General features: G+C 53.9%; 1 protein-coding gene across 2 annotated transcripts; it reads left to right on the forward strand.

Moving 5' to 3' along the window:
• Positions 1–410: 410 nt before the first annotated feature.
• On the forward strand, positions 411–11,070 carry YTHDF1 (YTH N6-methyladenosine RNA binding protein F1). 2 transcript variants are annotated; one of them, XM_079784270.1, is made up of 5 exons: positions 411–697; positions 927–951; positions 1,969–2,048; positions 5,494–7,023; positions 9,724–11,070. In XM_079784270.1, the coding sequence occupies exons 1-5, from the start codon at positions 671–673 to the stop codon at positions 9,748–9,750; spliced, it is 1,689 nt and encodes a 562-aa protein (XP_079640396.1). In that variant the 5' UTR covers positions 411–670; the 3' UTR covers positions 9,751–11,070. The 2 variants fall into 2 exon arrangements, with proteins under 2 accessions (XP_079640396.1, XP_079640397.1); XM_079784271.1 differs by having other exon boundaries at positions 413–697; positions 5,494–7,014; positions 9,724–11,065.
• Positions 11,071–16,339: the final 5,269 nt, after the last annotated feature.

The raw sequence follows: 16,339 nt of genomic DNA on the forward strand, positions 1-16,339 counted from the left end.
GCCACCCGCAAACCTCAGGAAACCCAGGACTGAAGCCCGAGGACTCAAAGCTCACACCCTGGGCACTTCTCCGAGGCAGGCTGGTGGAGCGTTTGGAGCGAGCTGCAGGGTAGACTGGACTCCAGCTCGTGGAAGTGGCTTTAAGTCGGTGGCCGCACTCTTCACATCTCTGGGAGAAGCCCGGGGTGCCATCGGGGCCGCGACGTGCACCGGCACCAGCCTCGGAGGAACCGCACTACACCGCCGCGGCCCAAGTGACTTCCGGGCGTCGCCCCGCCCCAGGCCCTGCCGAGGCAGCGCGAGGCTAGGACCCAGGCGCTAGATCCCTCCCGCGGGCTGCGGTGCGCAGGCGCGGCGCGTGGCGGCTCGTCGGCGTCCCGGCCTGCCCCGCGCGCGCTGACGTCGCGCAGCCTCGTCCGCGCCGTCGCTGCCACCGACGCCGCCATTGGAATCGGCTCCACGTCTGTGTGTTCCGTCCCTGCTTACCGCGCTGCGTCGTGTCCCGCGAGCGGCCCGCGCGCCCATCAGCCGCCGCCGCGGCCGCCCGGCCGGCGCCCGGGGAGGGGGCGGCGGGCCCGGGGCCGCGAGAGTGCGGGTGACAGGCCCGGCCTCGCGGGAGGCCGAGGCGGCGGGCGCTCCCGCCCCGCGCCGCGCCGGCTGTTCATGAAGCATGTCGGCCACCAGCGTGGACCCCCAGGTAGCGGGCCGGGCCGGGGTCGCGGAGTTGGGGGCTTGGGTCTCGGGGGCAGGGTCTGGGGTCGCGGGAACGGGGTCTGGGGTCGGGGCCCCTGGCAGAGTCGCGTGTGACCGCCGATTCCGTTCGCTCCGGAGCGCGCCGCCGCCCGCGAGCGGTTCTGGTAAATAACTTTTGTTTCCCTTTCCTTCGGGTTTTGTCCGCTGGTACGTCCCGGCCTGCGGCGGTGCAGAGAAGCAAAGGACAAGACAATAAAGGTAAGCGGAGTTGGGGGGGCCCGGGCAGGCGCCGGAGTGCCGGCGGGAGCGGGAAGTCGCGGAGTGAGGACCATGTGGGAGAAGAGTGGGCTAGGAAGCCGCATCGAGAGGCGGGAACTTCCTCAGCTTCAGGGAGATAAAACTTTATTTAGGCTGCGGTGTTGGGGGAGATTTGACAGGTTGGAAACGGGGACTTTTCGTGGGTGGTGAGAGGAACCGCAAGGTGTTTTGGAGGGGGGGGGGCGGAAGGAGGCCGAGGGGCTGGATGACTGAGCCTGGCCCATGTGGAAGGGGCGGCACTGGGCGAAGGGCTCCACGCCGGGCACTTACAGTCCTTGTCTCCTAAGTCCCTGCTCCTCTCGTGATGTTCTGGCCTGGGGCAAACCCCCAGAATTAACTGTGTGAGAACCTGTAAGTGACACTTCATGTTTACTCGGAAGACTGTTTTTGACCAGTGTGTGTGTGTGTGTGTGTGTGTGTGTGTGTGTGTGAGTGACTCAGGTGTAACCAAATATGGTTCATCGTGTTTTCAGTTGGAAAAGGCCCAGCACTTTATTTACATTTTCTTTCCTTTTCTGGTTGAGCCGTGTGGCTGTGGGAAATACGAAGAGAGCCAGGTAATAAGCTGAGAAACATCTTTCAGTTACAGTCTGTTTCCCAGCTGCAACTGCGCTAGCCTGGTCCTCTCGCCTCTGTGCAGGCTGTTGGGCTTGACTTAAGTCTAAGACCACTTCATCTTTATTAAAACATGGCTCTAGGGTGCTTGCGCTATTTTGTCTGCACCTCTGTTTTGTCCACATCTATCAAATAAGGATGAAATCTTTATCCAGAAAGCATAACCTCAGTGACTGAAAGTTCTAATTAGTTGTATAAATATTAGTTCCATGCTATTTATGCCCATTTCTAAATAAATGCAATTTCTGCCAGAAATTGATGTGCATAGACTTTACTACCTTTAATTTCCATACTTAAAAGTAATTTTAAAAAATGCAAACATATTTGTTTCTGCTATTCTAGTACAAAATGGTTCTTTGCATCAGAAGGATACAGTTCATGACAATGACTTTGAGCCCTACCTTTCTGGACAGTCAAATCAGGTGAGTTTATCTTTTTTAGCATGTTTTTCTACATTAGTTTTGACTGCGTTATGTGATCTGCCTTCACTGCTATATTTTTTAATTTGTTACTTTAAATGACAAAGAAGCAGACTGTAGAGTACTAGAAATAATAGAAAGACTGCTAATGAGGACGAGCTTGGGGTTGAAAATGGGTGAGTGCAGCGAAGCTAGATTTCTCTAAGGAAATGCAGTCCCGCCGGGCTGGCGTGAGCTGACTTCTAGTTGGCCTCTGCGTTGGTGGTCAGCAACGTGCTGCCTTGGACCAGTTGGAGGTGTGAGAAGTTCTCTGATGTTCTCAGATGATGGGCAGTGTGGTCCAGGAGAGTAGCTAGGAGCCCCGCTCTGGGGCCCAACTCCTTCCTTGGGTGAGAATCTCAGCCCCACCACTGACTGCTGCTCCCTCAAGTGGCTTGCCTGCTGCCCCGTTTCCTTTTCTATAGTGGACAGTGGTGAGTGCCTCACCGAAGTGATGGGGTGACATGAGCTGGTGCAGAGAGCTCAGAGATGGGGCCAATGCAGGGCCCAGTGTGCTTAGGGTTTTCAGGTTTCCCGGCCTTGGCACTGTGGACATTTTGGACTGAAATTTGTGTTGTGTGTTGTAGGGTGTTTAGCAGCCTCCCCGGCATTCATCCATGAGATGCCATTAGTAACTGCCTCAACCACCACCCCCAGTGTGACAGCCAAGTGTCTCCTGGGGGTAAATTGCCCTGGTTAAAGCCACTTGGGATAGTTGGAGTTAAGGTTTAATATATAAACACACTATCTCCCACTTTTAAAACGCACTGTGCTCATTTGCTTTAGAGTAAAAGCACTCTTTGCCTCTTCCCTGTGGTGAACTGGAGCCAGTCTGCCCTTCTCTAAAGTGTCTCAGGACTCCTCACCCTCCACCCGCCTCCCTGCCTCTGGGAGAACAGGGGCGGCAGAGGAGAGCCTTGGTTCCTCCAGTGGTGAAAGCAAGAAGTTACGGGCTTATTTCCTGATTGTCTTATTTTTTTAGGTGATTTACAGACTTTGCAAATATTGTGTGGTAATTTTAACCTAAAGGAGGGGCTGCCTCACTACACTTGAAATTTATTTCTGTGAAGCGGAGCTTTTGTGTTACTTGAGGATTTGTTTTAAAATGGACTAGGTTTCTGGTGTCAGTGGAGTGGTCACAGGTCTGTGTCGCTCTGGGGAGCCATGTGGAAAGACCCTCGTAGTTGAAGCTCCATGTGAACAGCCTGAAAACGGCTCCTTTGTCCTGATTGTTAAGAGATGCCCTTCTCAGCCTTTGCTTCACAGTAAATCCCGGCTCTGGTTTTTACAAACACCAGCTGTTGTGGATGCTAGGGGGCGGGGACAGGGAGAGGACTCTTGGTCTTGCAGATGGAGAAACCAAAGAGCAGAGGTGGTAGAGCTTGGCAGTGCAGAGCCAGGCCCTCTCCTCTGTCCCTGTATCTGGTCACTTTCTTTGGCAGACAGAATCCTGTTAGGAAAGTGCTCTTTGCATCTTGGTCCCCAATTCTCACTGAGCAAGTGCTGGGTGTCCAGCCACAGGTGCTAGTGAGGGAGGGACAGATTGGTGTGGCTGATGTGGTGGAAACAGTAAGCTTAGTCCCTGTGGCTGCACCCGGTGAGCTGAGGTAGCATTGACGCATGACAAGCTGCGCAGGTGCAGTTTTATGAGGACTTTCCCTTGTGCACATGCATACCTACCCCTGTGGTGCTTTTCTTTTAACCCAGATGTTTGCTGTAGCCAGTCAGAGGCTACTGTGCTCTTTTATCTTGTAAAGCCTTGACAATGGGTGACGTGGAGAACATTTCAAGGCCTGCCTGTTGTCAGGAGCCTTGGCAGTGGGACCATTGCCCTGGGTGGGGCCTTGTAGCAGAGACTGGTCATCCTGAGCACAGCTGGCAGGATCCAGAGGAATTAGCCCTCATTGTCAAGTTGCTCAAACCTTCTCCTCCAGGCAGGAAGCAAATGCAGAAACTCTGTGGCTGTCAAGCTGCCACCTCCATATGAGCTCATATGACCTGAAGGCTGAAGTCACAGCCCTGAGCTCAGGGAGGGGCAGAGCTCACTTGGTCACTGTTTTCAAAATTGCCCTTGATGCTTTTTTTTTTTTTTTTTACATAATTTATTCAAGTTTCTTTTGTTTCCTTTTAAAGTAAATGCTTCTCAGCATATGTGAGACGTGTAAAGCATTTGAGTAATATCAGAATTCCTTCCTTCTCAGAAAAAAGGATATAGGAAGCAGATATTTTAACTTTAAAATAAACTTACCTGGTTGTTCAGAATGAGAGGTGCTTTTTTTTTTAATGTGGTTAAATTTTTGTAAATATGAAAAACTTAAAAAAATATTTTTATTGAGTTCAGAGAGGAAGGGAGAGGGGGAGAGAGAGAGAAACATCAATGATGAGAGAATCATTGATCAACTGCCTCCTGCATCCCCTCACGGGATTGAGCTGGCAACCCAGGCAGGGCATATGTGTCCTGTCCGGGAATCGAACCGTGACCTCCTGGTTCATAGGTATATGCTCAACCACTGAGCCATGCAGGCCAGGCTGAAAAACTTTTAATTCTAGAATAGATTTAAAGCTTTGTTGTGTTTTACTGTTTTCCCAAAGAAAGCGATCCGAGGATAGGCACTGACTACTTGAAATTTGTTTCTTTGGCGTGTCCATTATTTTACAGTATTGACTTAGTCACCAGATGCCCTGCTGAGTTCAGCGCCTGGGGCTCCTTCTCTATGTCAGGAGGCTGGTTTTGCCTTGACCACTGTCAGTGGGTATGGCCTGCGTGGCAGTCCCTCCTGGGAAAGTGCCAGGTGTGGTGGTGGTTTTATTTCCTAGAAGAAGATGCCTGCTCACAGGGGTCGTGCACTGAGAATTTGTTCTCCTTTGGTTATGCACCATGTCCCTGGTGAATGGACTCCAGGTCACCACCTCAGGTGTACAGTTGACCAAGGGACGGCTTGTTGACTGTACAGGGGTAAGCTGAGGCGGGTTTGGGCTGGAGCACATCTTGTCACATCCTGTGTGCGGAGCTCATGCCCAGGGGACAGGGAGGACGTCAGCGATGAGCCCTCCCTGTCTGCGTTTTCATTTGGTGGCTTGCAGTCCACTTCATGTGCAGTACGGGGGATTTAGGCTAGTGTCAGTTCTCTGTAAGTTTAGGAACTGCCTCCCTCACAGGGCAAGGCTGGAAGCTGTGGTGTGGATGGCAGCCTGCCTAACCTGCAGCCCATTCAAATTTCACATGGGGTTGACATCTCCAGGTTTCTTTCTGCTCAGGATGACTTATTTCAAATAGCTTGTTGAGTGAACCTGCTGTGTCCTGTTGGTGTGGCCAGTGCTTTGAAGTCTCATTCCCACCGTCGGCGTTTTCTGTGTCTCCTCCAGCCCTGAGAATAGTCTAACTCATCATCCCCTGTTGTTTCCACAGAGTAACAGTTACCCCTCCATGGCCGATCCCTACCTGTCCAGCTATTACCCGCCGTCCATTGGATTCCCTTACTCCCTTAATGAGGCGCCGTGGTCAACCGGAGGGGATCCTCCCATCCCGTACCTCACCACCTATGGACAGCTCAGCAATGGCGATCATCACTTCATGCATGACGCTGTGTTCGGACAGCCTGGAGGCCTGGGGAACAACATCTATCAGCACAGGTTTAATTTTTTCCCTGAAAACCCTGCCTTCTCAGCCTGGGGGACAAGTGGGTCTCAGGGGCAGCAGGCCCAGAGTTCCGCTTATGGGAGTAGCTATACCTACCCACCAAGCTCCCTGGGTGGCACGATTGTGGACGGGCAGACGGGCTTTCACAGCGACACCCTCAACAAGGCCCCTGGGATGAACAGCCTGGAGCAGGGCATGGTGGGCCTGAAGATCGGTGATGTCACCACCTCTGCAGTCAAGACAGTGGGCTCAGTCGTCAGCAGCGTGGCAATGACTGGTGTGCTTTCTGGCAATGGTGGGACAAATGTAAACATGCCGGTTTCGAAGCCGACTTCATGGGCTGCCATCGCCAGCAAGCCGGCAAAGCCGCAGCCGAAAATGAAAGCCAAGGGTGGACCTGTCATCGGGGCCGCACTGCCCCCTCCGCCTATAAAGCATAACATGGACATTGGCACCTGGGATAACAAGGGGCCTGTGCCTAAGGCCCCAGCCCCCCAGCAGGTGCCGGCTCCCCAATCTGCCCCCCAGCCTCAACCGGTTGTGCAGCCTCTGTCAGTTCAGCCCCCCCCTTTGGCCCAACCACAGTATCAGAGCCCTCAGCCGCTGCCCCAAACCCGCTGGGTCGCCCCCCGCAACAGGAATGCAGCGTTTGGGCAGAGCTCGGGGACCGGCGGTAACGGTCACTCCCCTGGAAGCACCCAGCCTAGTTCTGCCCCGAGCGCAGAATCCCATCCAGTCCTTGAGAAACTGAAGGCTGCCCACAGCTACAACCCTAAGGAGTTTGACTGGAACCTGCGGAGCGGCCGCGTGTTCATAATAAAGAGCTACTCGGAGGATGACGTGCACCGCTCCATCAAGTACTCCATCTGGTGCAGCACCGAGCATGGCAACAAGCGCCTGGATGGCGCCTTCCGCTCCGTCAGCAGCAAGGGGCCCGTCTACCTGCTCTTCAGCGTCAACGGCAGCGGCCACTTCTGTGGGGTGGCGGAGATGAAGTCGCCCGTGGACTACGGCACAAGCGCTGGGGTCTGGTCTCAGGACAAGTGGAAGGGCAAGTTCGACGTGAAGTGGATTTTTGTCAAGGACGTGCCCAACAACCAGCTCCGGCACATCCGACTGGAGAACAATGACAACAAGCCGGTCACAAACTCCCGCGACACCCAAGAGGTGCCCTTAGAAAAAGCAAAGCAAGTGCTGAAAATCATCGCCTCCTACAAGCACACCACTTCCATCTTCGATGACTTTTCTCACTATGAGAAGCGCCAGGAGGAAGAGGAGGTGGTGCGCAAGGTGAGTTGGGTGAGTTGGGGTCTGGGGCCCTTACCTCACTGGTGTAAAGCCTAGTGACGTTAGAGTGGACAATGGCCAGACGTAACTTTTGATCCTTTTTCAGTTTTTCAGAAACAGTGATTGGAACCACAGTGTACATTTCTGCTGGGAAGGACTTGAGGGTGACTCACTTTTCCTCTCTGAGTCATGGTCTTTCTAGAACGAGTGGTGTGTCCTAGTCTTTGTCGAGTCAGGGACACTCTGTTCTTGGGCAGTGGGGCCAAAGCGAGGCTGCTGGGCTGTGAGGCCCCACTCACTGAGAGAAGGACACTGATCTGCAGGTTGCTGTTTATTTTTTCTCAAAAACCCAGTATCTTGCGGTTTTGGAAAGTTGACCCGGCTCTCTGGATGATGAGAGAATGGCGGGGAAGGGGGCTGGGTTCAGACATGTTGGAACAGCCCAAGCCAGCAGGCCTGGAGTTGAGTCTCTGAGGGTCCAGCTTCCCATTATGCAAAGACACCTGGAGCCCGCCACAGTGGAGCCCACTTTGGAGAGAGCACGCAGGTGCCCACAGGCTGGCTCCAAAGTGGGAGCACGAGGGCGTGGAACATTCTGAGGCAGACTTAGTCCTGAGATTCTCTCCTATGTCTTTGTTTTTAAAACGTCCTTTCTTTCATGAAGTGTCAGTTGGTAATCAGTGCATTTTCAATCTTTTCTTGGTTGTCCATGTTAAAGCACCACCCACCTGTGAGCTTCACATGTCCCAAAGCATTTAGCAGAAAGGCAGCAAACGGGCCTGTCGTCCGTGGTGGTGGAAGTTTACTTACAGGTGACAGCTCGGTGAGCACACTTGGAAAACAAATTGGTCTCTCATTGTCTCTTGTGCAGAAAATAGAAGGGCTTGTCATTAATTTCCAGTTACTGGAATGCTGTATTTTAGCTCTTTTAGGTAAAGTGTAAAATACCTAAAATAAAATGGCTGAATTCACAGGGATAGAACAGAGCTTATTGGTTATGTAATTTGAGGGCCTTAGATGGCTTGCAGCTGGTTCTTGCTATGTGTGCAGTTCATCTTAAATACTATGATGATTTCCCTGAAGCTCACGAGTTCTGAAGGTGAGGATGAGCTGAGGGATGGTGTTTAGAAAGTTCTAGTGCCTTAAAACTTGCAGTGTAGCAGCTAAACCCTCAGATGTCTGTCAGTGAGTTGGGTGTTGGGAAGTGGAAGCCTGCAGTCAGACCTGGGCACTCAGCTTTGAGCCCTTCCCCCAGCCAGCCCAACAGGCCTTTGAAATTTCACTGGAACACAAATGTGGCTTCTTTTGCTTCCTTGGGCATCCTTGGAATGCTCTGGAGACCTCCCAGACCTGGCGCTCACCAGGCTCACGGGTGTCAGCACCACTTTAACTTACACGATGGGAGGGACAGGCGGGGGGCTGACTGGTTAACATTCGTGCTCACTGTGCCTTAGACTGGGTGGTTCTTGCCTGCTCCCTAGCACCTCCCGCAGGGCACTCTGGGTTCCCTGGCCGTCAGAAGTCAGATGCTGGGCTCTGAAGAACAGATTGACTGAGGCGTTTGGGTTCTTCAGACCCAGGCTTGTGCTTAGGCTGCCTGGCTCTCAAGACACCTAGGCACAGAGGTGCCTTTTGCCAGTAAGTTGCAGGTGACATTTGGCAGGACTGCTGTGCTGTCCCATCTAAGCTAAAATTTGGAGACTCACTGATCCCTTAAGGAGCAGTAACTCACGAGCTGCGTCAGACCTGGTCCTGTAGGAGAGTGTCAGTCCCCTGGAGAGCCTGCCTTTCCGTTTTGCTGCTAAAGAGCTCCAGCGAGGACAGCCTCCAGGGCCTGGCTCCTCCCATCACAGCCAGCCAGCCACGGAAACCCAAGGGCTTTCAGAGCACAAGGCGAGCCAGGAGTGGTTTAGGATGGTGGTCCTTGTTAAGAGAACCAGGGACGCTCAGGTTCCAAGTCAGGACAAGGAGGAGGTGCTGGGGCTAGAGCGGTGCATCTTTCAGGGCCAGTTGCTCGTTGGAAAGGAGCGCAGGACAAGCTCCCTACCCTGGGTGATGAGGTGGATGTGGGGAGAGAATTGGGTGTGTTGTTAACCTGAAGACACATTCAGTTCATTTTTAGCAAAAGGGGTTCATCTTGTTTCGTGACCCTTTCAGTGTCTAGTAAGGTTCTTGTTGTTTTGTAACCCTTTCAGTGTCTAGTAACCCCGTCTGTTGGGGACTCTGTCATGACCAGCTCCCATATCAGGTGTCCTTCAGGAGTTTTGTCCTGACTACCGGATGGGGCAGGATGAAGTGGGCAAGCAGGGCTGCACTGGGGTGCGGGGACAGGTGCTCCTCCTTGGGCACATCCATACATCTCAAGCTAAACATAGTCACAGCCTTGTGAGGAACCCTGCTACTGGGACCCAGCGAGCGGGGAGGCTCCCCTGGGAATCACAGCTTGTCACACCCCCTTGGACACACCAGCCAGAGGGGCTTTGCCTGGAACAGGTGGTTGGCAGGCCTGGTCTGCACAGCCAGGACCCTGAAGCCTGGAGCTGCTGGTGGAGGGGAGTATCCAGTGCTGGCCTGTTGTGGCCGGTCCCAGTGGAGCTCGGGTCCAGATCTGTGGCTGCAGTCCCTGGGGCAGCCTGAGACTCAGTTTTGAGGGAGTTTGTGCACATGTTCACCCTAGGTGTTAAACTTGTTTCCTCTTTTTTTTTTTTGTAGGAACGGCAGAATCGGAACAGACAATAAGGATAAGCCAGTTTCTGTTATGATGTAATCTTCGATTGAAAAGCCGAGTTTCAGAACATGTGCTTGGTGCTGTGCCTGGGTCAGCCCAGCCGTCTTCCTGTGCAGGCCCTGTGCTGCCTCTGCGTTCTCTGTCGTTTGTTTTTGCCCAGGTGGCTCTTCACTCGTGTATTTTTTCTGTGTATTATAGTATTGTAGAACTCACTAATAAAGAAGAATGTTTTCGTCAGCTTATCAATCAGATTGACCTAATGCAAAATATAAACACCTTTTAAAAAAACACACCTAATGCACCCCAAAGAATTTTTTTTTTTTTTTTGGCAGAAATTATGTGCTTGTTCTTATATTCAAAGTCATCTAACGTCTTTCTTTGAGATTATTTCTCACCCCTGTTGCCTTGTCGTGAACGTATCGAACCATGAGATGTTTTGTCATGTAGCGTATGTGTTAAATACTCCCTTCAAAGTGCAAGTGAGCAGTCACCTGGTTGGGCTGGTTTGCCATTTTATGATCAGCTACCTGTCTAAGATGCTATTCTGCCATCTGTTTTTTTACTAGAGAAAGAGAAATTTTAGTTTTCCAGATTTGGTAACGGCTGTGTTTCCTTGGGCCGCCCACTCTCTGCAACCCCGCACTGGAATAGCACTGTCCGGCGGGGTGACGGCAGGACCCGGCGTGTGGAGGTTAGGTCCAGGGTTCAGGCACCCTCAGTGTGCGCAACTCATTCTAAACTCTTTACCTTCTCTTGGGAATCCTGATGCCATTTTACGTTTTTATACCAGTAATGCTGAGCTTGTAGTTGCTCTGCTCTGGTGGCAGACAGTGGCATGGATGGTGCTGCCCGCTGTAAATCTCACCACGTGTCTACATTTCTTTTTCCTGTCAATTGGTTTTTAAAAAGAAAACAAAAAAACTTTAGACACTGAGTTTTTGGTCCTGTTTTGTGGAACGAGGGCTGTTGCACTCACTGTCATCTGGAGTTGAAGCATGGAAATGGTGCTCGTGCCCGCCACGCTCGCTCGCACACGCATCTACACGTGCCCCCTAGAGGACTTGCCGTGTAGAGAGCAGATCCTCCTAAAAACTATTTACTCCGAATGGCCCTCTGAGTTCAAGTGTAGGTAGGCTGTATTATTTAGACTTGTGTTTAGAATGTGTCCCTTTCTCTGAACTGTTACCACCTGGATGGAGTCATGACAACATGGGACACTGTTACCTTGAGGAAAGTACAAGCCTTAATAAACAATCCTATTAGCACGCCCGGTGTCCTCTCATTCTTCACCCGCTTTACGGGCTTTTAGCTGCAAAGCCAGTTAAAGGGTCACCCACTGCCCTAAAGCCCACAGGTCTGACCCCCTAAGTCAGTGATGGGCAACCTTTTGAGCTTGGTGTGTCAAACTTCGCCAAAAAACTGAGCATAACTCGGGTAGTGTGTCAGTTTGAGGAAAAAACATTATTTCGCAAATGTTTCATCCTCAGGAGCAGCAAATGTTTCATCCTCAGCATGTGGCCGCCTCAGCGGCTGCGGGTCATCAGAAATGGCTACACGTGTCATAGGTTCGCCATCACTGCCCTAAGTCCTCCCTCACCCTTGTTAGTCTGCTGAACGTAGAGGAACTTGAAAGACCCAGTTCTAACTCGATGGACAGTTGCCTGCATTTTGCTGGAAGCCTTTGAGACCAGCAGCCGAAGTGCAGGGATTATGCTGAGAGGCCTGGGCCCACTGCCCGCTCCCAGCACTTAGCTGCTGGAAGGTGGTCTCCCTACTCAGTCCCTCCTGTCCAACCGCAGAAGGTGTGCCCTCTACAGAACTTGGTGTGCAGCCGAGTTCGCCAGGTTTCCCCTTGGGTACAGCCTTGACAAGCATGACAAAGCCAGAGCATCAGCGTCCTCCCACAGAACCCCTCCCCGCGCCCAGGCAGTGGCAGTCCTGGGTGGAAGGGGATGCGGAACGTCCAGGACAGCAGCTTAGAGAGGCTGTCCCCCGCCTGAGGGCTGACCTGCCAGGAGACGTGCAGCTTTGCCTTGGCTCAGAGTTGCTTCTCTGGCTTTATTTTGGCAAGAGTGTTAGACCTGGGGTGTCAGCCCCCTCACACCTGCCGTTTTTTGTGTTTGGTCAGTGAACGTGACGTGGTTTCTGACGGGAAGTGGTGCGCTGGGGGTGCTGCAGTTGCAATGATGTGGCCCTCAGTGTGTTGGGGGCTTCCGGGTGGGCATGGGAGGAGACTGGCTGGTGACCAGGGAGCACAGGCCTTGCGGACACCTCCGTCTGACAGGGTCAGTTACTGACTGGAAGTCACCTGCTCTGAAGGCTTCCTCCAGACCCTTGGAGCTGCCTCGCTTGCATTCCTGGCATTCCAGGAGGGTTAGAGGGGTGTCATAATGTTCATGTGCACCAGATGCTGCTAGTAGCGTACCCCTCCAAAGCAACCGGGTCGGCCTTTCCCGTGTCCCACCCAAAGCACGCCCTGCAAGGACTCCCAGTTCCACCACAGGTGCTCTCGGGTCCCTCCGGCTCGAGTTTCCTCGCAGGGTCTGATGGTAGGTGCGCAGATAGCATCGTTACAGGCTCTCTGGTGTGTCATGGGCCCCTGTGCCTGTGGCAGGGAACCATGGGAAGGAACTGGCTCAGCGGCTGACTTTTCAGCCAGGATCCTGTCCCTCGGGTTTCTTGCCATCCAAGATTGAGTTTTTACTCTGATAGGATGGAGGCAGGTCACTCGCTTGTGTTTTGGCTCTCGTCTGGTCCTCATTGTGCCTGTCAGTAAGCCAGGGGCCAGCAGCAGTTTGGATTTACAGCAGCAAGTGTCCTGACTTACTCCTGCTCTCCCAGCACCTCCCCCCTGCATGTGCTCCCTGTACCTCCTCTGCACGAGCCCTCCTATGCCCCCTGTCCCCTCCCTGCACCTTCCTATGCCCCCTGCCCTCCCTTAGCCATCCATGCACGAGCCCCCTACCCCACACAATCCCTTCTCTGCAGCCTGCAGTTGCTTTTACGATTTGTGAGTTGAATTATTTTTTCAAAAGCAACATGTTAGGAAAGGCATTTGAACAGCTATCCTGCACCACAGTTTTACTGTAATAATTCTGTGGATGAGAGTCACATGGTGAAATTTTTGCACTAAAAGAACACCCAGTAGACTGTTTCTTCTCGGAGTTCATCTTTATTTACTGGGAAGGACCCAAGAAGAGGGTCTGATGAGGGGAAACTGCCTTCTAAACAGGAAGCAGAACGGCTTGCCCCTAGGGTTTCTGCGCAGCTCTGGTGTGGAGGGGTTGGGGTGATGTGATTGAGGTGCCAAGACTGGTCTCCCTGACATTTTGGAGGATTGTGGGGAAACACTGGAGACTGCCCAAGTGTCAGCTGGGTCTGGGGCTTCTTGGATACTGATGGCTAGGGGCCTTTATGGCTTGGGGAGCGCTGTTCTCATGTGGGGTTGGGGACCCGATATCACACACCCAGCTAGCTGTTACTGAGCACCCCACACTTCATAAACTCTCATCTCTGCCTTTCCTGTGCCTTCAGCATGCGGTCACCTTAGGAGCACATGGGTCTTCTGAATGACCCCTGGATGGCCACAGTTCCAATGGGTCTGCATCCTCCATTCTGCTTCAAGTAACTGAAAATAGGTCCCCATCCGGTGAGAGTGATGGTGGTGGTGGTGATGATGATGGTGGTGGTGATTATGATGGTGATGATAACTGCCCACATTTACTGAATGAACATGTCTTAACTCTCCAGCCATAGATGAGGAAATCAAGGCGCAGGGAGCTGAGGCCCAATGGCTTGAGGGAGGAGGGTACCTTCTGCCTGCTGTCATCAAGAGGCAGCTGCTCTGTCCCAGACTCAGTTCCAGCCGGGTTCCTGGGCAGAATGCAGGAACCTATGTTACCCTCTCTGCCCATCAGGGTCTCACCCCCAGCAGGCTTGCCCTGATCTCAGTGGCACGTGTGGCTTGTCCCTATGGGGGACTCAGAAATATTTGTTGAATGAATGAAGAGCATGTAGGTGTGCAGGGGCCTCACTTTGTGTGGGCCTGGGTGTCCCTCCTTCCCTCGGAGTCAGGGCAGTGGGCAGTCTCCTAGGAGGAGGGGGTCTGCCTCTGCTGTCCCTGCAGTGGTCAGGTCCCCACTGGTCCTGTCCAGGTGCTTGGAGGCACCCTCGTCTGGTGAGCACTGGCACCTGCAGGAAGGGGCCTGGAGGTCTGGGCTGAGGAGTGGGGGAGGCTTTAGGAGTGGGAGGGGCCAGGCCTGACACCTAAGTGGTCCTCTCTGTGCTGGTTTTCTCTTCCAGGCCTAGCGTTCAAAGGCTGGGGAATTTGGAGGGAACTCAGGCCCTGCTCAAGGCCCTACTTGGCCAGGGTGCAGAGTCAGGTCTTCACAGATGAGCCTGAATGGAGGGTCTGTGGGCTGATGTACTCAGACTCCACCTGAGCTTGGTGTGTGTGCTTTGTGGAGCAGCCCATCCTGACCCCACACAGACAATACCTGCTGCAGACTGTTGACTATTTGCACATTGTGACCGTGGCAGGGCACAGCCTGGGGCAGGGAGTGTCCTAGCCATTCCTGTGGATGCAAACAGCTCACAGGGCCTACTTCCCGGGCTTGGTCCCAGGCTGGGGTTCTCAGGAGGTTCCAGAGCCGTCATACAAGAGGACAGCCAGGTGGGTTGCAGGCTTGATCCCCAGTCGGGGGTGGGCAGGAGGCAGCCGATCCATGATTCTCTCTCATCGTTGATGTTTCTATCTCTCCCTTCTTCTCGGAAATCAATAAAAATATATATTAAAAAAAATAAAAAGAGGACAGCCAGGTGCTTGCCCCAAGGCCTGGAGGCCCTGGCATAAACCCATGTGGTCGTCCAACCCTGCTGAGGTTGCTGGACTCTGGGGCCAGAGTGGTGTCCCCACCACATGGTGATCCTGGGGTCAGGTCCTTGGGGGAGGGAGTCATGGAAGGGAGGAGCTGCAGGGGCCCACAGGAGGGGGTCTGCCTGACCAACCTGCGGCCTGAGGCTGGGGACCTAGCCCATGGGCAGAGCCCTGCTATCTATTAGAGGGGCTGTGCCTTTTCCTCTTGGTCAATTTCCCACTCAGCCTGGGGAGTGGCTCACCGGCCATTGGCTTCTCTCAGGACCCACCCTCATCGCAGTGTCTGCAGAAATGGCTCGTAGAGGGGGCTCTTCTGAATCATTTCTGGCTCCCACTCCCCAGTCCAGGTGTGATGCCTGCTCCTGCCTTCCTGCTGGGAGCTCTCTGGGCGGTGGGGTGTCCCAGCCTGGCCAGCTGGGGTGGGAGTAGACCTGGGAAGAGTAGGTGTGTGCCCATCTCTATAGCCATTCTCGTCTTGGCTGCTGCTGACTCCCCACAAGGGAGCCTGGTGGTCTGTACATGTCACCTCTGCGGGGACAAGGACACTGTAGGACGTAGGCGAGGTGTCCATGCAAATGTGTCCTTTCCGGGCTCTTCTTGACACGTGCCCCAGGGCGGCCAGCCCTGGCCTCCGCTCACTTGAGCAGCTTCTCTTGCCCACCCCTGGGAGCTGCATGGGTTTTTTCTTTCCTCTGTGCAGAGAAATAAGTGCCACAGGGAGTGGGGTGCTGAGAAGGGAGGTGGGCCAGCATCCAGGTGGGGTGTGGACATGCAGCTGCTGGCTCAAGGGCAGGGAGGGGGTGAGGAGGGTAGCTCCTGCTTCCTAGATTCCACAGCCAGTTCTGTGCTCCCCCCCACAGGGGTGAGTGGGGTGCACAAGTGTGCACCTCTTCCTTCGTCACCTCCCAGTGAAATACTCACCGTCTGACGAGCTGGGGAACAGCACCTCACCGTTTTTATTTCTTCAGTTTGAGTTACCTCCAAACACTCTTAGCCCACTGGCTGCTGGGAGCCCAGAGGTACAGGTTGGGCTGCAAGGGTCTGATTTCTCAGGGTCACCCACCACCAGTGTCCAGGCTTCTATCCCGGGCCAGAGAGCCTGGAGAGCCCAGCTCCCAGCCTGGGGCCTGGACTTGAGGGGCCCTGCCTGGAAGGTGAGCCAGGAGGGTGGGGGCGTGGCTGCCTGGTGCTGGCTGACCACTACCTGGCCCTGTAGCACCTCCCTCTTGGCTGCTGGGTCCAGGGGACACCTGGAGGAGTTGTGGAGGAGGCTACGGGCAGCTGGCTCCAGCCTTGACTGTTCATTAGGTTTTATTCAGAGCAGAGAGGCCCTGGGCAGGGTCAAGATGGGGGCATAGTCATCTACTTGTGTCTCCCTCTCTGGCCCCACACTGGAGGTGGCCCCCTGCTGGACAGCCCTGGGATGGGCCGCAGGTCAGTGGCCAGTTGGGTCTCAGGGATATTCTGCATACTCATCCAAGCTTGCTGTCCCTCAGCATGACTCCCCAGCACCTCTGCAGGGTGTGTCTTGTGGACCAGGCCCTGGTCAGGAGCTCTGGGGCGGTGAGCACTGGGCAGGGCACCCAGCCATTCCTCTGGAGTGGGCCAGTTGTCTGAGCATGGGTGTGTGGAGCATGTGACTGCAGGAGGAGGGAGGCTGAGACACGCAGGGTTGCGTTGGGTACTGAGCGCCAGTCCTGGGCTCAGCCATGAGGTCTGGGCAT

Source organism: Cnephaeus nilssonii (assembly GCF_951640355.1).
Source record: "Cnephaeus nilssonii genome assembly, chromosome: 11".
In the NCBI taxonomy this organism is placed as follows: Eukaryota; Metazoa; Chordata; class Mammalia; order Chiroptera; family Vespertilionidae; genus Cnephaeus; species Cnephaeus nilssonii.